The 21,458-nt window shown below is 37.6% G+C and overlaps 1 protein-coding gene across 1 annotated transcript; it reads right to left on the bottom strand.

The window, feature by feature from the left end:
- Window positions 1–95: 95 nt before the first annotated feature.
- LOC105461205 (protein 60A) lies at window positions 96–18,366 on the bottom strand. The gene is made up of 6 exons (XM_011707689.1): window positions 17,847–18,366; window positions 13,368–13,551; window positions 10,221–10,375; window positions 4,583–4,774; window positions 3,718–3,791; window positions 96–3,541 (listed from the first exon to the last, which is right to left on the bottom strand). Exons 1-6 carry the CDS (start codon window positions 18,244–18,246, stop codon window positions 3,281–3,283), a joined length of 1,266 nt encoding a protein of 421 aa, XP_011705991.1. The 5' UTR covers window positions 18,247–18,366; the 3' UTR covers window positions 96–3,280.
- Window positions 18,367–21,458: the final 3,092 nt, after the last annotated feature.

Genomic DNA, 21,458 nt, shown 5'->3' with positions numbered 1-21,458 from the left:
TATAATATGCATGATATATGCATATTATAAATCCATTAAACCTACTCTGATTTTATTAAAAGACTGTATGAGGAAATTATAGATTTGATTTCATGTTGTTCCTGCATTTCTAAAATTTATTTGTGTTTATGCATTGAATATGAAGTACAGAAACATAGGAAGTATATACAAGAGTGTATTTACAATGACGATATACAAAACTTACGATTAAACATGAGTATGTATACCTAATAATTGTCCGCTTTTATACATGCTTCTAATACGTGACTAATGCGCGCTAACGAGCTTCGTCATTAATAACTTACGCCACTTACGTTTGAATACACCTACGCGCTCACAACTTACGCTATAAATACAAAAACTATTTGGTAATCGTTGGTACCACCAAGAAAGTACTGATTGTCTGTCGAGGATTAAATCGGTTTATCCATCGGAAGCAGCTTCTTTCTTTTATATTATTTCTGTATTTTTGCGAAGTTTGACATCTGTAAGCTCATAATTACGATTAAATATCCATATAGCGAAATATCTTATTGTGTATAGTGAATTAGCTGACTGCCCGTAAAGTGATTTTCCTCTGTTGCGCTGCTCTCTTATAATAATATTCACGTTTGCCATGGGATGACCACGTGTTAGAAAGTGAGCGAGAAAAAAAGCATGCCACAATATTTTGTGCTACTGAAATAAGAATGGCAACAGAAAATTTCACAATAAGAATATTGTTTGAATGTTACAATATTTTTCTAACGATTTCATAATACAAATATTCGATTGTACCTGCGATGAAAAAAAGCTACGGAGTGGCGTATATCATCGATATAATGTAATTATTAGACTCAAACCATTTAAAAAAATTGTGAAATCGAAAGATTTTTATTTATCGCGTGTCTTAATTATTCTAAAATTATCTGACTGATTCGATCATTCGGTATACTAAAATCCTTATGATTAATTCTTTATGTTACTGAAATAAAGTTACGCATACAGGGTGATTCGTAAAAGAAAAAAAAAACGAAACAATTTAAGAGCAGATTTCTGATTATTTCGAGAGAATCCTAATAATCGAGAGAACCCAAAAATATGAAATTGAGCCTATAATAGTTTTTGAGTCGTAAGCATTTAACATTACCAAATTAGGTCGTATAAGGTTTGCACGCACTTAGGTGTACATACAAAAAATGCCATTGATGCCTTCCTACATGAAGTCGATTTTCTCAGACACATTTCTCAGATATGCATCTAGATATATATATGATGATACCACAGGCCTGCGAAATTAAGAGCCTTGAAAGAAACAAATAGCAGAATAGTAACTTTCTACGTAATTTTGGTGGCCGAATCCGAATCCGTTAGCGAGAAATGTCCAATACATTCGGTAATATGAGGCAAGAACAGTGATTTTTGTCATTTTCAAGGTGCTGTGGTTGATTAATATATATATAATATATATATTTAATAATTATATTTTTAATGTTCTCTCAGAGGAATCATAAAGCGCTACCTCTTACCTCTAAATAGTGACTTGGTTTATTCCTGTATTCTTTTTCGCCGAGTTATGAAGATTTCAAGATGAAAACTTATCGACGATGAGGCTATGCTCTGTCGAAGTAGTGAAAAATAGGCACTCGGTGAATTATAAAGTATAATATATTCAAAGTATCGATGCTTCGATTAGTTGGGACAATATTAAAAATATAATTTGGTCAATCACAGTAACGCCTTGAAAATGGCAAAAATCACTGTTTTTTTTTGCCCACATTTAAAAACACCTGTTGTGACGGACATTTTTCGTTGGCGGATTTGGTGACCAAAATTATGCGTTAGGTAGTCACTACTCTGCTACTCGTATTTTTCAAGAACCGTAATTTCGCAGGCCCTTTAATTAAATTCATCAATATTGCTTATAGTCAGGGTTGGGAACGTTACCTTAAAAAAATAACGCGTTACAGTTACCGTTATTTTTCTTGTTCATTATTAAGAGTGCATTCCAATATTCACTAATAGTACTAAAATTTATATAGTGTATGGAATGTGAATTATAAATTTTCAGTACTGTGACTATTGAAATGTAGCCTAAGAGATATAAGGTACAAAATATTTTTCAAAAAATAAATTAAAAATATATGATTAAAATAAGAAAATAAAAGTATAAAAAACGATAAAAGTAACGACAAATTCGTTACCGTTACAGTAAAAATGTAATGACGATTACCGCTATCGTTACAGATAGAAAAAAGTAACGAAAACGGAAACAACGTTACAAACAAGTAACGCGTTACTTCCCAACTCTGCTTGTAATATGTACATGTGTATATATTATATGTGTATTATGACATAATATTATACAGCTCTAGAGCAATATCAACAATGCCAATCGAATGATATAGAGATATCTAAGATGTGAAACATTTGATCAAAGGAAACGAACTTCAAGTGAAAAGTACAATAAAAGAAAATCATAATAACCATCTCATTATTTTTGCATATACACGTAAATTTTATCTTGATAACTAGAACATTATAAGCGATTTAACAAAGAGAGAGAGAGAATTTTTAACATTGTACATCTGAGCGCGTAAATTTTAGGTAGCCTGATTCGTTAACTTAAAATACTTACAGCACAAAATTTATTTTAACTTCAATATTTTGGTATTAGGATTTTTGTTCTCAAAATCTCAAAAATCTCTCCCTTAATATTGTTGAAATTTTATTGTGTTTTAATGGGACCCTGTATATAACGATTAAACAACAATCTATTGAGGCGTTGATTTATACAAAATTGATAAGATTGTAATACCAGCACACAAAAATAATATTTTTTTCATATCATTCGTAAATACTCATTCATTTTTTTTGCAGGAGATCGGATATTCCCTTTAACGTCACACCTTCATGTTTCTTCTGGTTATCCAAAGTATCTTATCGTATCTTTAGACTTCAGAAGATCTCAAGAAACAAATCCGAACAATTGAATTCCGAAAGTAATGAAGAAATATTGTTTATTCGATTATCAGATTGACTTGGGGCTTGCCGCAACAGTGAACAATGAAATAATCCAACATTTTATAACATTTCATAGAAATGAAGAAAAAATAAATTTATTATTTTAAGTTCAAACTTCATTTTCTCCGTTATTACAAAATATGAGTAGCGATGTGATCCACTTGTTGCAGCAAGCCTGCATTCAATTATTCTCTCTTAGTTTAGCTGGCCTCTGCATCAATGAGTGCTGTTTTATTTTTATTTTCAATTTTATCGTCAGTTGGAGGGGAAGAACAATCTAATGACAGCCGCAACTCTTAACGACCATGTTCTTATACTTTTTCAAGATGACATTGCTCTCATCTAAGAAATATAAGACGGAAATGGCCGAAAGCTTAGTGGGCGCGCAGCACGGCTTGGGTACCTTGCCCGGGCTCACCAAGTGCACTAGAGTCTGGACTATCGCGTGATTCGTCGCGTTCATATGAGCGTTCAACGGAAAGTTGCACTCGCCGCTGCAGTAATACGCATCATACCCGTCCGGTGCGATAATCCAATCCTATGCAACGAAATAAATCGTAAGAAATGACGTGCATATAATCTTAAGACGCTTGATTCCTCACTGCAGACGTTGGATTCGTAGAAAACACATACGATTCCTTGCCTGTGACACCGTAATCTGACACGGCGTGAGGAACTAGAGGCTTATTAAAGACACGTTGATTAATAGCTCACCTGCCACTGCAAATCGCGGAAGCTGACATATAATGTTTGTATCTTGCAGGTTCGTGAATATTGCGCTCCAGGATCTGTAAAAACATATTTTTCATCACATATACCTTTTCTTTATTTATAAATTTTGCCGATTGACATAGAGAGAAGAAACAGAAGAGGAGAAAGAACAGGAAAGGGAGAAAGAGAAAGAACAAAGAAATCAAGTTTATGTTTCATTATATATACTATAGTTACCAAAAATTTCTGGCCAACATATAATTTTACGAAATTAAAAAAAAAACATGTGAGTAAATTTCTGATTATATCAATATTACTGATTTCATTGCTCACTTAAAATTAAAGATATTAAAATTGTTTATACATGATACGATATATAATTAATAATTTTCAATATTTTAAAATACTTTAAAATTACTTATTAGCTGGAAATTTTTAGCTAATAAGTAATTTTAATGCATTGAAAATTTTATATATCTACATGTATGTATATAATTTATATATATAAATATAAAAAAAATTATATATTGTATATACATATTACATTGTATATATACATTGTACATACAATATATAATTTTTTTATATTTATATATATAAATTATATACATATGTATATGTAGATATATAAAATTTTCGATGCATTAAAATTACTTATTAGCTAAAAATTTCCAGCTAATAAGTAATTTTAAAGTATTTTAAAGTATTTTAAAATAAATATATATATATATAAATTTATAATTATATTTGTAAAAAATATATAATATATGCATGCACACTCTTTTCTTTCCTGTTCTGTATGTAAATCATATACATATAAATATATGTAAGTCAAATTGGGATTGCAATATCCCATACGCGAATTTACCAGTGTAAGGATTAGTCCGTTGGTAATCCCAACTATTGGTCTCACTCTTCTTCTTCCTTTTGGCGTCGCGCTTCTTTCGGACCTTGGACTCCCTTACTCCCGAACTCTTGAAGTAGCCCGTTATAAAGGGTTGTTTATCTGGATCACCCCGGAATACTACAATCCCGACATCCTCTGGTCTCACTTCGTGCGCTACAATATTAATTGAAGAAATGAACGGATGAAATCATAACTGGCTCTCAGTAGATTTCAGCGGTGGTAGCTTACTAGCTTATTTTTTTTTTTTTTAGGAACATATATTTATTTCTTTAAAGCAATAATATGGAGATACGATTAAATAATACAGAATAAAATAATGGCATACAAAAATATGTATAAAATAGAGGAAGGCACAGAAGAGAGTATATAGAAGAGAAGAAAAATATATTGAACGTCGCTAGAAATATCGATGCATCGTTGCTCTCGGCGCGCTATAGAGGTGTTCCGTGAAAATCGCGCATTGCGAAAACAGGTGACTCCTGCTCACACATTTCGAATCTTTGTTCCGTAAGTAGAATGTATCAGGTATACGTGTTTATTAGAATGGCATGCGTCTCTCGGGGATTATTAATAGTCAACCTTCATGAATATTGAACGCACAAGAATCCCGGCGCAAAGTCAAGCCCCGGCTTATCTTAGACATTCACTTCCAACGACACGCGTTTTTAGTTATCTCGTTTTAATTACTCGGAAAAATTCCAGGAATTGCACGGAAGGAGTTCGGCGGGGGGAGGGGCGGGAGGGTGCAGCTCACGTGAAATTCGTGATCCGTTCAAGCGGATCGAACATCGAATCGTCGATAACGCGCATGTTTACTTATTACCTTTCAATTTCACAATTTCGAAATTCGGGAGTTCCGCGCGATTTTTTTCATTATAATTCCATTACGCCGATAACTCGATCGTTATAGAGAGTTTATCGCGCCCGTTTATCCGAACTTCCGTCCCACGGTGTTATATCTCGCTCCGCGTGATCTTATCTCTCGCGGAGAATGAAGTCTTAAAGGGAGGAGAGATACAAATCGGGAATGCGAGTCGACCGCGCTCGCGACGCGAGGCCTAGGAGAGGCCTCGTCGTCGCGGCGAGCGATCGTATGCAAATGATCCTCGGGTACTCGCGGCACGGAGCGCGGCGCAACGTGGTGTGTATACCGCGTGTGTGCGCTCCGAGTGCGCGCGAGTCCGAGAAAGCTAGTAAATTGACCGGCAGGAATGCGCATTTGCCGTGATTGCGGCGGACACCTGCCGCCGCAGTTGTTGCACTTTGCGCTGCTCCTGAGGAATGCGCGCCGGCTCCGCGGCGCACGGCGTGCGTGCCTCTCCGAGGCGACGTATTCAAGTTCTGTGTCAAGTAATTTTGTCATCCTTCCCATTTGTTCGTAGCACCGGCTGACGACACGTTCCGACGCCAGGCGGTTGTTACCGGCGCTGCGATGAATGGTTATTAACTTTTTGTAACGCCATGCACGTAATTTTGTAGTCGCGTATATTCATGTAACTGTATTCTTTAATGTGATACTTTTTGTAATAAATTCTTTACAGTGTTTTAAGATGCTTTATAATCATCAGTAATTATTAAATTGCTCGGCAATTATATATTTGTGATATTTATATATATATACGTATTCCAGTTTCAGTTTGGGACTGTGTGTTTCAAGACCGACAAATAATTGGCGCGCAATTTGCCGATGAATTGAAAAGTGTGAAAATTCACGCAAAAATATTATTAGACATTACGATCCGCTTTGAACAGAGAATAGGACCTTTCATTGTTCATTTGAACTTTAGAAATATTTTTCGTATTTTACTAGTGTGCTATTCTTCGGCCTGTGGTTTATGCTTCCGTTTTTAATCTTAAAATCCTAAAATTCAACCAGTGAGAGCACAGATTTTGGCTAGTTGACATGTAAGGATTTTAGGATTAAGACCGAGGCATAAACCAGGCCCCTTTGTCGTAATATCATAATCCAGAAGTTTGGTTACAGTTGTTTTCCTGCGAAGAAAAAGCTCATTGGTCTTTTCCGACCAGGGACATTATAGAATACTATTAGAGTGTAAAAGTGTTTCTCTTTAAAATAAAATATTCTCAAGGCGTTACACATCTCGATTTAATTTCAAATACGAATTGTTTTACGGGGACTTCCACATTAAATGAAACTTATGTTACGTATGTACAATGTTGTATCCCATTGTGTGACTTGTGATTTCAAAGTTCTAAATCATTAAAAAAAAATGAAATATTAAAAAATTGAAAATAAATTATTAATTCAAATCTCAGAGTTAACATTTGCTAGTTACAGTTATGTAATATTTTTCGAATGTGAAAAAAAATTGGGTTATAGGTTAAATCCACATCTACCTTCGTACACGTACGCGTGGCCGCGTAAGGGAACGTAATTGCGGTTTTCGAAAGCGGGCACGCGATTGCCGCCGATCTGTTCGCAGCTGTAAATTAAAAGTGATTACGTTCGTCGGTGAACGTCACCACTCGCGAACGATCTTGCCGTTTCTCCTTTCATTATTATTAATCCGAATTTCAGCGGTCTTGAGCAGAATAAGACAGAAAAAAAAGAGGAAAGGAAGACAAGGATTGGACTCAATCTCATTGTCGCGATCGTGAACATCAGATTTATGAAATTTTATTTACCTTTGCACGTCCTTTATGCACAAAGTAAATTGAATTCGAAAACGAAAGGTTTACTTGATATTTGAAAAACTGACGAGAACACTCTCTTCTAAGCATCAATTTTTTGTCAATTTTACCTAAAAAAATGTTTTTCAATTCACAATTTTGTTAATATTATTGCAGATGATCTCTTGAAGTACAGCTCTCTGCAATACGTTCGTTTCTATGTCAAAATATTACTCGTAGTTTAATAATTACTTTTCATTATCAATAGATTATCAGTTTTTATACGTGAAATAAATTTTTAAATTTTGTCAAAATAATTAGTATTATTGCCTCATCTCTCTTGAAACATAGCTTTCTGTTGTATTTTTATTTCTTTATGCAAAATATTTCGCATTCGCATGTCAGTAAAAAATTGCCGCCGCAGTGGCTGTTTTATTTGTGCGCTCGATGAAATGAATGTGGCTGACGAATATGTAATTATTGTTGATTTATATTTAGGATTAGCTTATATTTAGATACAGGTGAGATATCCTTGGAGTTTCTCACAGGGAGTTTCACAAACGCGACGAGAGAGAATAAGAAAAAGAGAGCCAGAGAGAGAGAGAGAGAGTGAGAGAGAGGTAGGAATCAGGCGTAAAGATTCGTGAGAGGCATGTGACTCTCTGATCTTGCGTTTTATATTGAACGATCAAAGGTAAACCGGTTGCGCGTTCTGAAGAGCGAGACAAGAGAAAAGAGGAGAGAAGCCAGATGCGAGAGAAAGAGAGCAAATAATGAAATAATCTAGGCGCGGCGAATAACAAACCACATACACATATAACACAAGGTATGTACATACATACAGATGTATGTACATACCTTGAATACACATACGCAATTTGTACACTTGATTTGATGTTTATGTTCACATTAATATCCAGTATTATCCAGCGCTATCTCATTACAATTTTTATACAGAATGTAATAATTTAACGATAAATTGTGTTAATATTAATAATACATACTGTATTGCCAAGAAAAGGGCGTTTAATTTATATTTGACAACAAAATTTGAAAACAAAAGAGCAATTCTTGCAAAACTAAATGAATAAAGTGTTGTCTATTTTCCTATACTTAAATACTTTCGTGTTACATCTAAACAATTAATGTCTTGCGAATTGCTTGATTACAATCTGCTCAAATCGGCAGCTATGTTTGTGTCACTAGATTAAGCAAGATTCTCATCTATATAATAATTTACAATAATTTTTCAAATAGTAGCTTTATTATCAATCTTTTTTGACAATAATTTTTATTTAGAAATTTAATGACAAAATCGAATCTATCCTTTTCTTCGTATCTCTTTTGTTATCTCTCTCTTTCTCTTGTCTTACTCAAAAGAGATCGCTAGTTTCTTAAAAATAACACGAGCACCTTTCGCGTTCGTGAGTATATCAGCGTGGGAAGACAAGGCGACGCCATCGCAGATGATGTATCCCCAATGGTAATAAAGTATGCGAGTGAATCGCGAGCAAGATCAAATGAATAAGAAATTATGTTTGACTTCTCAAAAGGGATGAGATATACTCTTGCGCTTTTTTCTAATATAATTATATTAAATTGCAAAAAGAAACAAAGAAAGAAAGTAAAAGTTGGATGATAACTTAAGACGAGACAAAGTCACTTGAGAATAAAATTTTTAAGAAAAATTTACGTCAGCTGTTATCCATTATTTCGAGATTTTTAGAATGTCTCACAAAGTTTATTCTCATCTGCTATATTTCAAAATTATGAAAAACCGCGAAATACGTTTTTTTTTCTTATAGGATGGGGACAGATTTTGTAGAGACCCTGTATTTTGACATTTCATTTATTTAAATTTTTATAAATATTTGTTTAAATATTGAATTCAATGTAATAAAATCTTTAATTAATGATTGAATTAAAAATTTGGTTAAAAAATTTTATTTTGTGATATCATGGAAAATTTTGATTATCATGATATTCCTGATGTCTTCGACTTCGCGAAATCCAGTTTTTTGTCAATTTAAATTGCGGTAAGACGCAAGAGTAATCGATTAAACATCGTCTCTCTCTCTCTTTCTCTTTATGAATCACAAACGCAGAAAAACTAGGAAGAGATTCGAGATTCAAGAGCTGTCAACTCGCTACTAATCTTTCTTGTCACGCACACGCAGCATTTACACAAAGGTATGGTGGTGAGAGAGTGCTGAACAGGTGTAGTGCATGGAGGAAACACACAACGTATGTATATATGTATACATATAACCGCCAAGCATATATAAGAATCAAGGATACGCTTCTCTAATCCAAATAAAACTTAAAGCTTACCTACATTCTTAAAATATTATATAAAGCTCTCGAAAGCCAAACTGATTGATTCAAATAAAAAAATAGATATAATCAAAATTATAAACAAATCACGTGTTCTGAATTAAAATTTAAAAAATTTATAAAAAGTGGAGTTGGTCAATTTTGCTTCTGAGAAAGTACGTGAGAGAAAAATCGATTATTTCTTTTTTATCGTCTGAAAAGATATAAATTTCCGAATAATCCCAAGAGTTAAAATGAATTCTCTCATACTTTGCTCGCGGCCCGATTTCGATCAACATCGAACGTTTATTATCAAAGCGTTCGAAATCGCTCGAACCAAAACCGTTCTATATTTAACACGCTATTCCTAAGAAGTCAGGCTGAGAAGTTTGGATGGAAACACGTTTATAATAGGAGACTTGCGATTTGATCCGCAAGTGTTTATAGAGTTTTTGCTTTGAAAGTTCTTTCTTTTCTCCTTTTTACGAATATCTTCTCTTTATTTTTCAATAATATATCATCTCATATCCATTTTTGTGGGAATAATAGTGCGGTTAGGAGTAAAATGTTCTATTCAATGGCTTTAAATTATTTATCGAATGAATATCTTCTTTCAAGGACATTGGAAGAAAACTAGAAGAAATAAAACACTTACCTAAACGATCAGTAGGATGCACAGAGAGATACAGCCCTTCATTTCCGTTCGGGTTGTTCACCCAGTGATTAAGAGCTTCGCTGATGTTCAATGTCAGCCAGCCTTCCTTGCGGTCCGTAACATTTACGGCATCAATGTACTGTAATTCCTGAGTTCTGAAATTGAGACGAGAGGGCTGTATCTTTATGATCCAGTCAAATTTACAACAAACAGTAGGAATAAGGAAAAACCTCATTGTTATCCAATTATGTATACCAATTTTCTAATCGACAGTCTGCTTAAATTTACGCAATAAATTTTCGAATCTTATTTGAAAATATAATGACGAAAAATATTTAAGATTCACAGTATTAAAAAGTATTAAAATTAGTAGCCCGTTTCAAAAGTTGATCTAAGGAAAGTTGACTTCGGGAGGTTCAAAGATTGATTGCGCCGTCAAAATAAAGATAAGCGATTCCGGGAGACATAACGTATTCTCAAATGCGGCTATTCGTACATACATAGAAATGCCTTAACTTGAAAATACGTTTGAAATATATCCTACAAACGTGTTTTTAAGCTTCAGTCTTCGAGAAACTCAGTTCGTTTGAGAAGGTTTTAATCTCGATTGTATTACATAAAAACGCTACACGGACGCGTTTATTATTGATTGTGCGCGACAGGTATTCTTGTTTAGTGTGATAGATAGATGGATAGATACTCCGTGCACGTAAACACGGCGGAAAAGCTGCACGCTCGGCAACGCCGACCGTCACGCACGGCGTGTTGTCCGACACGAATGCATTGTCGTGATTCCTCGTATTGTAATTTCTAATTAATCGCGAAGCCGCGCGTGCCGCGCATCAATAAGAAGCCTCAGCGAGGAAACACGCCGATCATTGTTCATTAAGCAAATGATCTTCGCAGCATCTAACTCTTATCGGTTTTCCGCAAATCGATTATCATAATTGAACGGGTTGTGAGACTCCCGTGTTCTTCGAGATCGAATCTCGCGATGGTTTCCAGCCTGATGAAATTGAATGAAATCGTTTTGCTCCAATTTGCGGCGAATTCGGATTTCGATTAAACATTTAAATTTACTTTCTTAGGCAAGACATATAAAGATTGATTGATGAAAAAAAAAACGCTAGATTTATTCATTTGCACGAACTCCTCAGAAAAACTTATTGTTATTTTTGTTAGGAATTTTGGTATAGGAATAATTGCTAAATTTAAATATCTACAGAAAATGAAATGAAATAAAAATTCATAAATCATAAATCATAAATCATAACGGGCCTCCAGAAATTGCTAGAATTGTCGAAGCTCTGCTTTAATTTTCATTTACAAATGAATCAATCTTGTTGCGATTTTATATGCAACTTTTCTTACTTCAAGACTTATCAACCACTTATCAACCATTGGAATTCCGTATTCATGTTTCTAACGATGTACCGCAATGAAGAGGTTTTATTACGAAAGCAACGAGAGTCGCCAGCTTGTCTCGCGACGAAGAAGAGGCAGGGGGAGAGAAAGAAGGAGGTGGAGAATGCGTCACGCATAGTTTGACTTTGATGGACGAAGCCGAAAGAGCCGTAGAGGGTGAGAAGGAGAGAGACGCGACGATCGAGCGCAACTGCGTAGGCAGAAGAGACGGAGAGACACGCGAGGAGGGCCTGTTAACCCGTCTCTACGGCTAATTTACCTCAATTTACGGAATAGCGTTTCCTGTCGGGGGCCTGTATATCGGTCAGGCTCAGGTCACCAGTGCCAAAAGTCCCCCGAGGGGAGGGAGAAGAGAAACGCGCGGAGGGGGGGGGGGACGACGAGACGCGAGACGCGTAGTCGGCTGTTACTCCACAATCCCTCGGTAGTAAATCAAAGGGCTGCAAAGAGGCCCCGTACTAGGTGGCCGAAACTTGCGAAATGAAAGATTCAAACTTTGGATAAACCTCGGACCCTCGTATCTGATGTGTTAGGAGTTTAGTGCGGCCCTCGATGAAATCCCGATTACGCCCAAGCTACCTCAGAAGCGGGCATCTCTCCTCGTATCTCCTCGACGCGAAATTTCAGAAGAGGGATTAGTTCGTGATCTTACAAATTTGTTGGTAAAACCATCCACGCCCGAACTCTCTCTCTCTCCGAAAGAACAACTTCGCTGATTAAAATCTAAAAAATTTTCGGTCACGAGTTCCTCACTCCCTGCAGGTATGTCGAACTTAAAAGACAATTAGGGACCGGCCGTGATGATTCGAGTAACGAGGAATGCCGAGGGTGGTAACACGGCGATCTCTGAAAACGGGCAATTCTTTTCAGAATTAACAGAACGGGGCGCTTAAAAGTGTATACTTAAAAAGCACAGTTACGACGGCCATTAGCGGCGACGGGACGTCTCTCGTGACTCACGGTTTGTAGGACGGAGCGGTACGTTCATTAGAGATAGAGCGTCTCTAGACAGACCGTCGCCATTTACCGCCGGCGTGGAGGTTTGCCCTCTCGAATTAACTCACTACGCTTTCCTTTTTATGATGCGGTTCCCACCCGGACGGGATGGTCCCCGCTGGTGGGCCTGCGGCTAACGGCTACATATGTATATCACGATATATTTCCGATTATCCGCTCTGCACGTCATCGGTAGACAATTGTTTTCCAGGCCGAAAGATAAATATTTTTCAATGGAACGAAAAAAGGAGCTGAAAACACCTATTGTCCCTTAAACAAGGGAACTGTATGACACGAACGAGGGAAGATGGTGAAGTCGAAGATACACGAAGGAGAACGCGTTCTCAGCGGAATACTCGGGAGTTTTTTTCCCCTACGTTCCACACAGGTAGAATAAATGCCTGAGACTCTTTCGGCGAAGGATTAAGGACCTCCTAATTAGGGGTACGATGACGATGTCAAAAACCGCGAAGGATGCCCGGAGAAACATGAAATTGGTCTAACCTAGGCGTCCTTGGCACAAAAGCCGGCGAACAACGAGTACCGTCTCTCTCGTTTCGACCTTATTATCGGAACACGAAAGATGTTTTTTTAGCATTTATCGAGCCTCCCGGAATTTCAGTTTGATCTCTTAAATTTTTATCTAACAATTTTTGAATTGTCGCTTAAATGCACCGGCGCGCGTCCATTTCAGAAATATAGAAAATGGATGATGGATCTTCTTACCCGTTTCCAGCATTCAACACTCGGTACACCGTGATCGTGTGAGAGCCATGCCTCCTCTGACTCCTCGTGTGCGCACTGTGATACAGCCTGAGCTCAGCGCCGATCATGTATTCTTCAGGTGGTACTTCGGACACGTCGAACCAGAGCCTCTTCCCACGTTCGTGTCTCACCCCGGCGTGACGATCTATTTTAAATTACAAGTCCGCGATCAGTCGGGCACCATTCAGGAGTCGCTCACAATAATAATCACGTAACAAAAAGTCATACATTGCGCGGTCCGTAAATTTCGACATAAAACTCGTATAAAATAAAGAACATATAAAAAAAATATTTTGAATGCTTTTTTATTTAAAATAGGATTCTTTACAATCAATCACACCGCTCTCGTTTCAATCTTATGTCCGACCAATTGAAAACTGCAATTACAGGAATATTTAACGGCAATGTAAGGATTGAAAACGAGAGCAAAGCGATGTAATTGATTGTTAAAAGAATTTATTTCAAATACATAAAAAATGTTGACAATATTTTTCTGACGGGTTCTTTATTTTATGTGATTTTTATTTTAAGTTTCTTATTATTAGATCGCGCTGTGTATATCTCACGTATTCATGTCCGACTTTAGGATTTTAAACTTATTGAACGAATTCCAATTGAAAATTGAAAATTGTGTTATGCATGATACCAAAATCGTATAACGTTAGTACATGTTCATGCTGAAGATAGCCAGAGGGAGATAACGATCTGAAAATGATTCGGTTTCAATAGTATAATCTCAAGAAGAGCGCAGGGGTTTAACAGGTTTGCACGTTTAACAGATCTTGGTAACGCATCTTGAGAAATTGTTTCCCCATCCTCACCGGAAGATTCTACCTAATGCAGCCCACTTTACGAAAACGAGTTTGTAAATGGTCAGCCTATAGATTATCGACACGGGCTTTGAAACTTATGACTCAAAGCTCGATCGAACATTCTTTGGGAATGTCCACGACAGGAAACCAAGTCCTTCTTTTCAACGGAGAGATAACGTTCCGTTATCGCGAAACGAAATATTCTATGAGAGAGGGTCGATAATGGGGGACCTTCGGTGAGATCTACTTGAGCTCTCTGAGGATCGAGGCCTTTAGAAATGAACCATGGACAATTCGCAGCGTGAAATCGAGCTCTTTCCTACCGTCAAAGTGGTCGCCGCCCTGCAAGGAAGGGAAGGAGACGTATCCTTTCTTCGCGGTAGACTCAGGGGGGCTCTAAGTAATGCCTAATGCCTCCGCTGAAGTGGGCGGCTCGGATCTGAACAGAGACGCAAGACGAGTGGTGGGGGCGGGAGGGAGGGAGGGGGGGGAGGGGGAACATAAAAATTTGTTTTGTTTTTTCGTTCCGACGGTCGCATTCCAACGGTACCAGATTGCCGGGGCCTCCTCGGCTCTCGGGGTGGTCCCAAATAGCTTTTGGGACCGTCCACGGAGCGTTCTGTGGCGAGCCGCGTTTTTGTTTTTTACACCGCCGCCGCCGCCGCCGCCGCCGCCGCCACCATCGCCGCGCTGTACCTTCCCATCGCCTCCCCCTCCGCGTCCTTCTTATGCGTACGTATGCGTGCGTCGGTACATGTACGGTGAGAGAGGGATAATACAAGTCTTACCGCGCTTTTTCTTCTTAATTCTTGAGATACAGCGAACGAAATTACATTTTAACGAACGAAGTTACATTTTAAATACGGTCTTTGATATAAAAAAAAAAGGAAAAGAATATACATATATCTTTTCTAGGAGTGCGGATTTTACACTATTATGCGTTTAGCAATCAGACTCGATATGGTGCAAAGACGAAGTCTTATCTCTAGACAAGAATTGGGACGAGGGGGGGGGGGAAGGAGAGGATTGATACACATTCGCGTATTACGAATGAATGGAGAGAGCTGGCAAAAAGTTCAGACGGGCATCGACATCGTGCTGAAGAAATCCCCCCGGTCGCACGGATCCGTTACATTCAGTTCCGCTGCGGATCCATCCATCTCCAGGATCCAGCATCCTAATCTTCGTAATTCGTAGCCGCGCGTCTCCCTCCGGGCAACCGGCCGTCCCGCTGTCCGCGTGAGGAAGGAACGGAAAGGAAAAAGAAGCAAAAGGGCGGAGGGGGTCGAGTTCGGGCCCCCAAGTTGAGACATTTTAACCATGCCCGTGGCTTCGCGCGCGAGGAAAGAGAGATGCTTATTGACTCGTCTTTCCCAGGGGGGTATCCCATGGAACATGGCGGTAGGAGAGGGACGGGGAGAGAGAGAGAGAGAGAGAGAGAGAGAGAGAGAGAGAGAGTGAGAGAGAGAGAGAAGAGACTCTTCGTATATAAGACATACATATAGCCTACGGCTGGGCCTGCGTTTGTGTGTGCAACCCGTGATAGATTGATGCACTCTGAATCAATTTCTTCTGTCTTTGTTTTTCTGGTCCCGATCCTCCGTTTCCGTCCTTCTATTCCTACGTATCTTCTATCCTTGTCTTTATCTCGCACTCTCATTATCTCGTACTTATAGTAGATATCACTTGTAGTTATAACTACCGATTTATATGCACGTCACATTTCGCGTCGTACAGCCTAGAACATTCCTCACTGTTCCCTCGAGGACGACAGCAAAATAGAAAACCGGACATACGAACACGCAAAGAGAATGAAAGAGAGAGAGAGAGAGAGAGAGAGAGAGAGAGAGAGAGAGAGAGAGAAAAAGAAGGGGAAGCGGGAGGCAGTAACGGGTTTCCGGGGAATCTGATCAGCAAGGAAGAAAGAGGGAAAGATAAAGATTCTTAGATTTCTCATCGGGTTTGGCAATTTTTTTTATTCGAACTGCAAAATTGTGAACACGACAACACGATCGTATCGAGTTCGCATCCTGCAATTTTCGAGAATTCGTTACGTACGTCTCACATTCCTTCTTGTGACTTCACACCTCAGGAACGTGCCCGAGAAGAAGAAGTATTCCTGTGCTTTAATTTTCCTTGTCAAAGAACTGTCGCTGGAAAATTTCTCGGAACTTAACACGAGGAATTCGCAAAGAAATGTATCGTGTTTTAGCCAGGGTTGGATAAATTAATCCTTTCTTTTAATTATGTTAAGTTAAGTCTTTACAATTATTTTAATTATGTTAAAAGTTGCATGAACAAAAAATTAATTTAGTTAAAAATTTTTAAAAGTATTATTTATGTTAAATTAAAATATAATTGCTTGAAATCAGGTTATTCTAAGCAAGAAAACAATAAATATCGATTAAATTTAATAGGTATATTATTTGTAAAATAAGTTTGTATGTATAAAGTATGCAAAGAAATATATTATTTTTTGTTACATTTTCTTACGTAGCGAGAATTTCTATTTTTTTTCTTTAATTATTAAAAGAAGAGAGCCAATAGTAGTTAAAGAATTATACATAAAAATAATTATACAGGAAATATAAATATATTATAAAGATAGTGATTATTAGGTAAATATTAACTTCATAAATCATCATAAAACGAACAAATATACTTCGCGATAGCCGCTACCGCGTCTCCTGATAATTATCATAATAGAATATATCTGATGCACATTAATTAAATAAAATTTTAATTAATAAACTGTTCATTTTTCGTCTTGTTTTCAACTCGAGGGAAATGCAAGTAATTTTAATTTACACGACATCACGTCATTATAATTATTGGGCTTTTTCTAATTGCGTAATGTTTAAAATTTTATCGAACAAAATAGAAATATTGACCTACAAAAATAAAAAATATTTTAATTTAGGAAAAAGTTAATAAGTTTTACAGTTAAAATTAGTGTATTTTACAAAACTAGATATCACAGACGTGCGCTTTAATTTTTTCTTTACTTCTTTAAAAGAGAATAATTTTATAATTTAGAATTATCCCTGTTTCCGCATTGGACACGCACGATTTTTTGGCAAATGTTCATACCTTTTACAATTAATAGAAATAATATTTGTGAGTGAACGCATAGAAGAGATTTATTTAAGTTAAACGTGTCTCTCACAAAAGTTTCTAAATGCCGATTTTTTCCGATCATTTTAGCGCCAGTGATACCTTGGCTTGATTTGATCTTCTTTTCAAATATTTTAATATTTAACATTAAATATATGTTCAAAGTTCTTAAAATATGCTTAATTTATATATATAGACTTTAAAATAAATTATGGACAAGATAAAAGTTTATTTAAAATTAAGATAAGTAATAATTCCCTGTTTACGCTTTCGAAGTTTAATTTCCATCGCGAATATATAATTATAAAATAATATAATATAAATAAGACTAAGATAAAAAATGTATGATAATGATATAATAAAGTAATATAAATATATAGTACACGAGAGAGATTAAAAGAAGCAATTGATCCTTCGACTTTTCAGCTGTGAAGAGATTGATCGAAAAATCTATTAATTTCACTCCGTGTTACTTTTCAGTAAGTACTTCTCAATCGATTTGATTCAAACTCACGCTGGGCCGCAAAAGTCATGATGACATCGCTCTGATCGATCGCCTTCAGATCCTGACCGCTAAGGTCAAACTCCCCGGCCTTGTGACTGCGCGCCACGGGCTTCTCCTCCTCGTCCTCGCCAAGGGCGTTTTTGTAGATGTCCAGCAGGAACTTGGGCGCCGACCTCTTGACTTGGGGGGGCCTGCCGATGGCGCTCCGCGGACGATCCGGGAGTCCCAGCAGATTCAGAATCTCGTGTTCCACCTCGCGTTTCTCACGCTGGCTGACCACACGGTGAACCACCGTCTGATCGAAGCCGTTGTCCACGTATAATCCGCTCAGTCTCTCGGCGCTACCGATGGCCAGGTCGCCGAGAATCGCTAAGAAGATCAACAAGATGGAGAAGGGTTGGATTGACATGATGACGTCGAGGAGAGATCAGTATCTTTTAATCTTTTCTTTCTGCCTCTCCCTTTGCCAATTCCTTATCCTCCTTCCTTATCGTCCTTTCTCTTTTCCCCGTTCCTCTTTCACTCCGTGAAATTCTTCGGCTCGTGCCGTAATCACCGAACAGAGTTCTCTGACTTCTCCTCTCTTCCCGGTCTCGCAAATTCTTTCTTCTTTTCTTCTCTTCTCACTTTTCTTCTCGCATTTATCCGCAAAAGAAGGGAGGCTCTTCACCTTTCTCCTTTGGCATTCGACTCTTCAACGCCACGGGCAGGCGCGCGCGCTTATCTTTGTAACTTTAGTGACAGCACGAAAGTTCTGGAACTATTCGGATGTCATCGACCACCACAAACAAACGATTCGAGGGTCACCGAATCGAAAGTGTGCGTCCGTATCCGAAGTTCCGTATTCGTTTTCAAAAGTCTCGCAGTCTAAGCGGCTAAAAATCTAGAGATTCCGACGATCACATCGCGAGCTGACGATATCGAGATTCTTGAATAACGGTGATCTTGATCGATGCGGATCCTGGTGAACGGTGATCTGGATCAACGACGCTCCCGGCACGGCGATTGCGCGCGTTGCGGTTTCGTTGTCAGGAATGGACATCGCGTGCGCGCGCGCACACATACACGCACAACTACAGGCGGCGGCGCTCTTCGTCCTCGAGTGTCCTTAGCGGCTTGGTGACCTCGTGTTCGCTCCGCCGTTTCGCCCGCTGATACCATAAAAATCTTGTTGATGGTTATCCCGATCGTCGTTCTTATCAGCACGTGCAAGAGATTCTATGTCGCTATTATGCCGGGATTCGACGAGATAAGTGGGAAATTTGCCGTGCATTGCGTTTTCCCTGATAATACGTCGCCCGTTTCTGTCAATCACACTCTTATCATTTTTTCTTTCCAAGAACAACTCGAGTTTTACATTGCGAATTAATTCGGTTGCACTAACTTCAGTTTTCAGATCTACCTCTAAATCATCGTTCTTTACTCTTCAATATTTTCGCGATGATCTCTTCACTCGCGACAAAAGCATTGCACGTCAACCCTACAAGTGTTTAAATCTTTATTAAAAATCTAACTGCTAATCTGAATCTTTAATAAAAAAAATTAAAAAAAAAGGAAAACTCGATCACTTCACTCGAATATTCCTATCTGTCGGACACTTTTAAAACTTCACCATTAGACACTTCAAAACATTATGTTGCCGTAACAGCATGATGCTTGCAGAACTGACAAATACCAGGATTTATTGCCAATCGTGATGAGAAACGATTGCGCTTGTCGAGATTAAAGGCTCCAGGATCGAGATCCGGATGATCTTGCTGGATGCGAACGATTGTCAATGTTTGTTGGAGAACCAGCGTGAACGCCCGTCGTCTGTGGACCGTGAGTGACCGTGGGTCACCGCGGATGACTCCTGGCGACTCTCGCGATGCCAGTGCCAGTCTGTTTGTCTGGCCCATGCCAGTCGTCGTCCGGAGTCGTCTCTCTAGCGAGCTCACCGCCTCCCAGGTCCGTACTGAAACCCACTTGGTTCCACTCCCCAAGGCTCGACCGTCAACATCGACCCTTTCTCTCTCTTTTCTCTCGTCATCGATCTCTTCGTTTACGGCGTAGCCTTATTGTTGCGTTATTAATATCGCTGTAGTAAGTCCACAAAGATAAAATTGCAATTGGAAATTAACTAATATCCTCTATAATTCTTTAAATATTTAGTCACAAAAACGTTAAAAAAGTCACTGCAGTGTTACAGTGGCTGGTTTTTTGTAAGTGAATATATTAATAAAATAAAGATAAATAATAATATATAACTACGAAAAATGACAAAAATAATAACAAATAAAAAAGAGAAGCGGTATGAATAAATCGTATTTTATAAAATAAAAGAGTTTTTCCGATTCAATATTTTCTCTTTCTCTCTTTCTATTTTCTTCTTAATTTAATTTTTTGTTATTTGAGAATTAAATATATTTCTAATATAATTGCTAATTTTTATAAAATTATATACATATAATATTAACTAAAATTTTATAATTTTTATTTAAAATAATCTGTTAAGTATAAAGTAAAATTTTTCAATACAAATATATTTGTGTTTAATATATATTGAACATAATATAATTTGTATATTTTGTAATATTATATAGTAGCATAAAAAAATCTCGGTTTATTTTGATTTCTGAAATGCAGTGGTGAGTTTTTGACTCATTATTTGCACGTTCCTGGATCATAGAGGTAGGACCGCCCCTGACGAACGAGTAGGCGGTTAGTATTGGCAACCAGGACTGGTCGCCGATAACTCGACTCTTTAACGAGGTGGTATCGTGGACCAGGACTAGAGGACGCGATGGCGGCCTGTGAGGCCGTAAAAATTTTTTCTACATGATTAACCAACATATCTCTCTTCAGCTTGCAGATCATGTTCTTATTAACATTGGTAAAACACGATGAATATTAAGGTATTCAATAATTTAGAAGTTAAACATATAAAATCGCCAATAAAAATGATGATTTCACGCAGCTTTTGCGGAAAACTTCTTCAAAAATGTTACATCTATTATTGGTATTTTTTGCGCACACAACTATCATGGTTAATCGGGATACAATAACAATAGACTGAGGATATTCGTTGCTCAATTTTATATTCAAGACTGTCGTAAATCTGATCATTGAGCGATGCAATCTTTAATATTGTATCCAGCCAATAAAATGATCGTGCGCGCAGAATCTCGAGATCGTACATACTTATAAATTTTAAATATTTAATAAGCTTGGACTATGAATACCGGTTTGAAACTATACCGACTATCCAACTCGAAATATATCAATATATAAATGTATTTATCGTGATCTGATGCATCGTATACGATATACACGTGTAGTCGTAAAAGTGTAAAAGGAACGGCGAAGCTGAGATTAGTGGCGGCCGGTGGTGAAAGTGAATTCATGCCGCAAATATCAAATGAAGGCGATATGAGCGGCGTGAATAAAAATATCGACTCCCGTTAACTTTTGCCAGCTTTCTCGGCGTCTATTCAAATCCTCGGGCCGGGTTATCCCCTCTAAATGAATTCGGTACATTCGTGTCATCTTAACGACTTCGAAACCTTGAAGCCTACTTTAGGGATCGGCCATGTCAGATTTCGGGACAGTATTTTATATTATTTTATATTTGTAATTTTATAT

The sequence above is a fragment of the Wasmannia auropunctata genome, unplaced genomic scaffold (assembly GCF_000956235.1).
Source record: "Wasmannia auropunctata unplaced genomic scaffold, wasmannia.A_1.0 LD307392.1, whole genome shotgun sequence".
Classification (NCBI taxonomy): Eukaryota; Metazoa; Arthropoda; class Insecta; order Hymenoptera; family Formicidae; genus Wasmannia; species Wasmannia auropunctata.
This window is presented reverse-complemented; position numbering and strand designations above follow the sequence as displayed.

Excerpts from the sequence above, each read along its gene's own strand:
- LOC105461205 (XM_011707689.1), bottom strand. The coding sequence starts at position 18,246 with ATGTCAATCCAACCCTTCTCCATCTTGTTGATCTTCTTAGCGATTCTC. Across the intron at positions 10,376-13,367 it reads GTGTTGAATGCTGGAAACGG|AACTCAGGAATTACAGTACA; the intron begins GTAAGAAGATCC and ends TCTCAATTTCAG. Across the intron at positions 4,775-10,220 it reads GCATCCTACTGATCGTTTAG|CGCACGAAGTGAGACCAGAG; the intron begins GTAAGTGTTTTA and ends TTAATATTGTAG.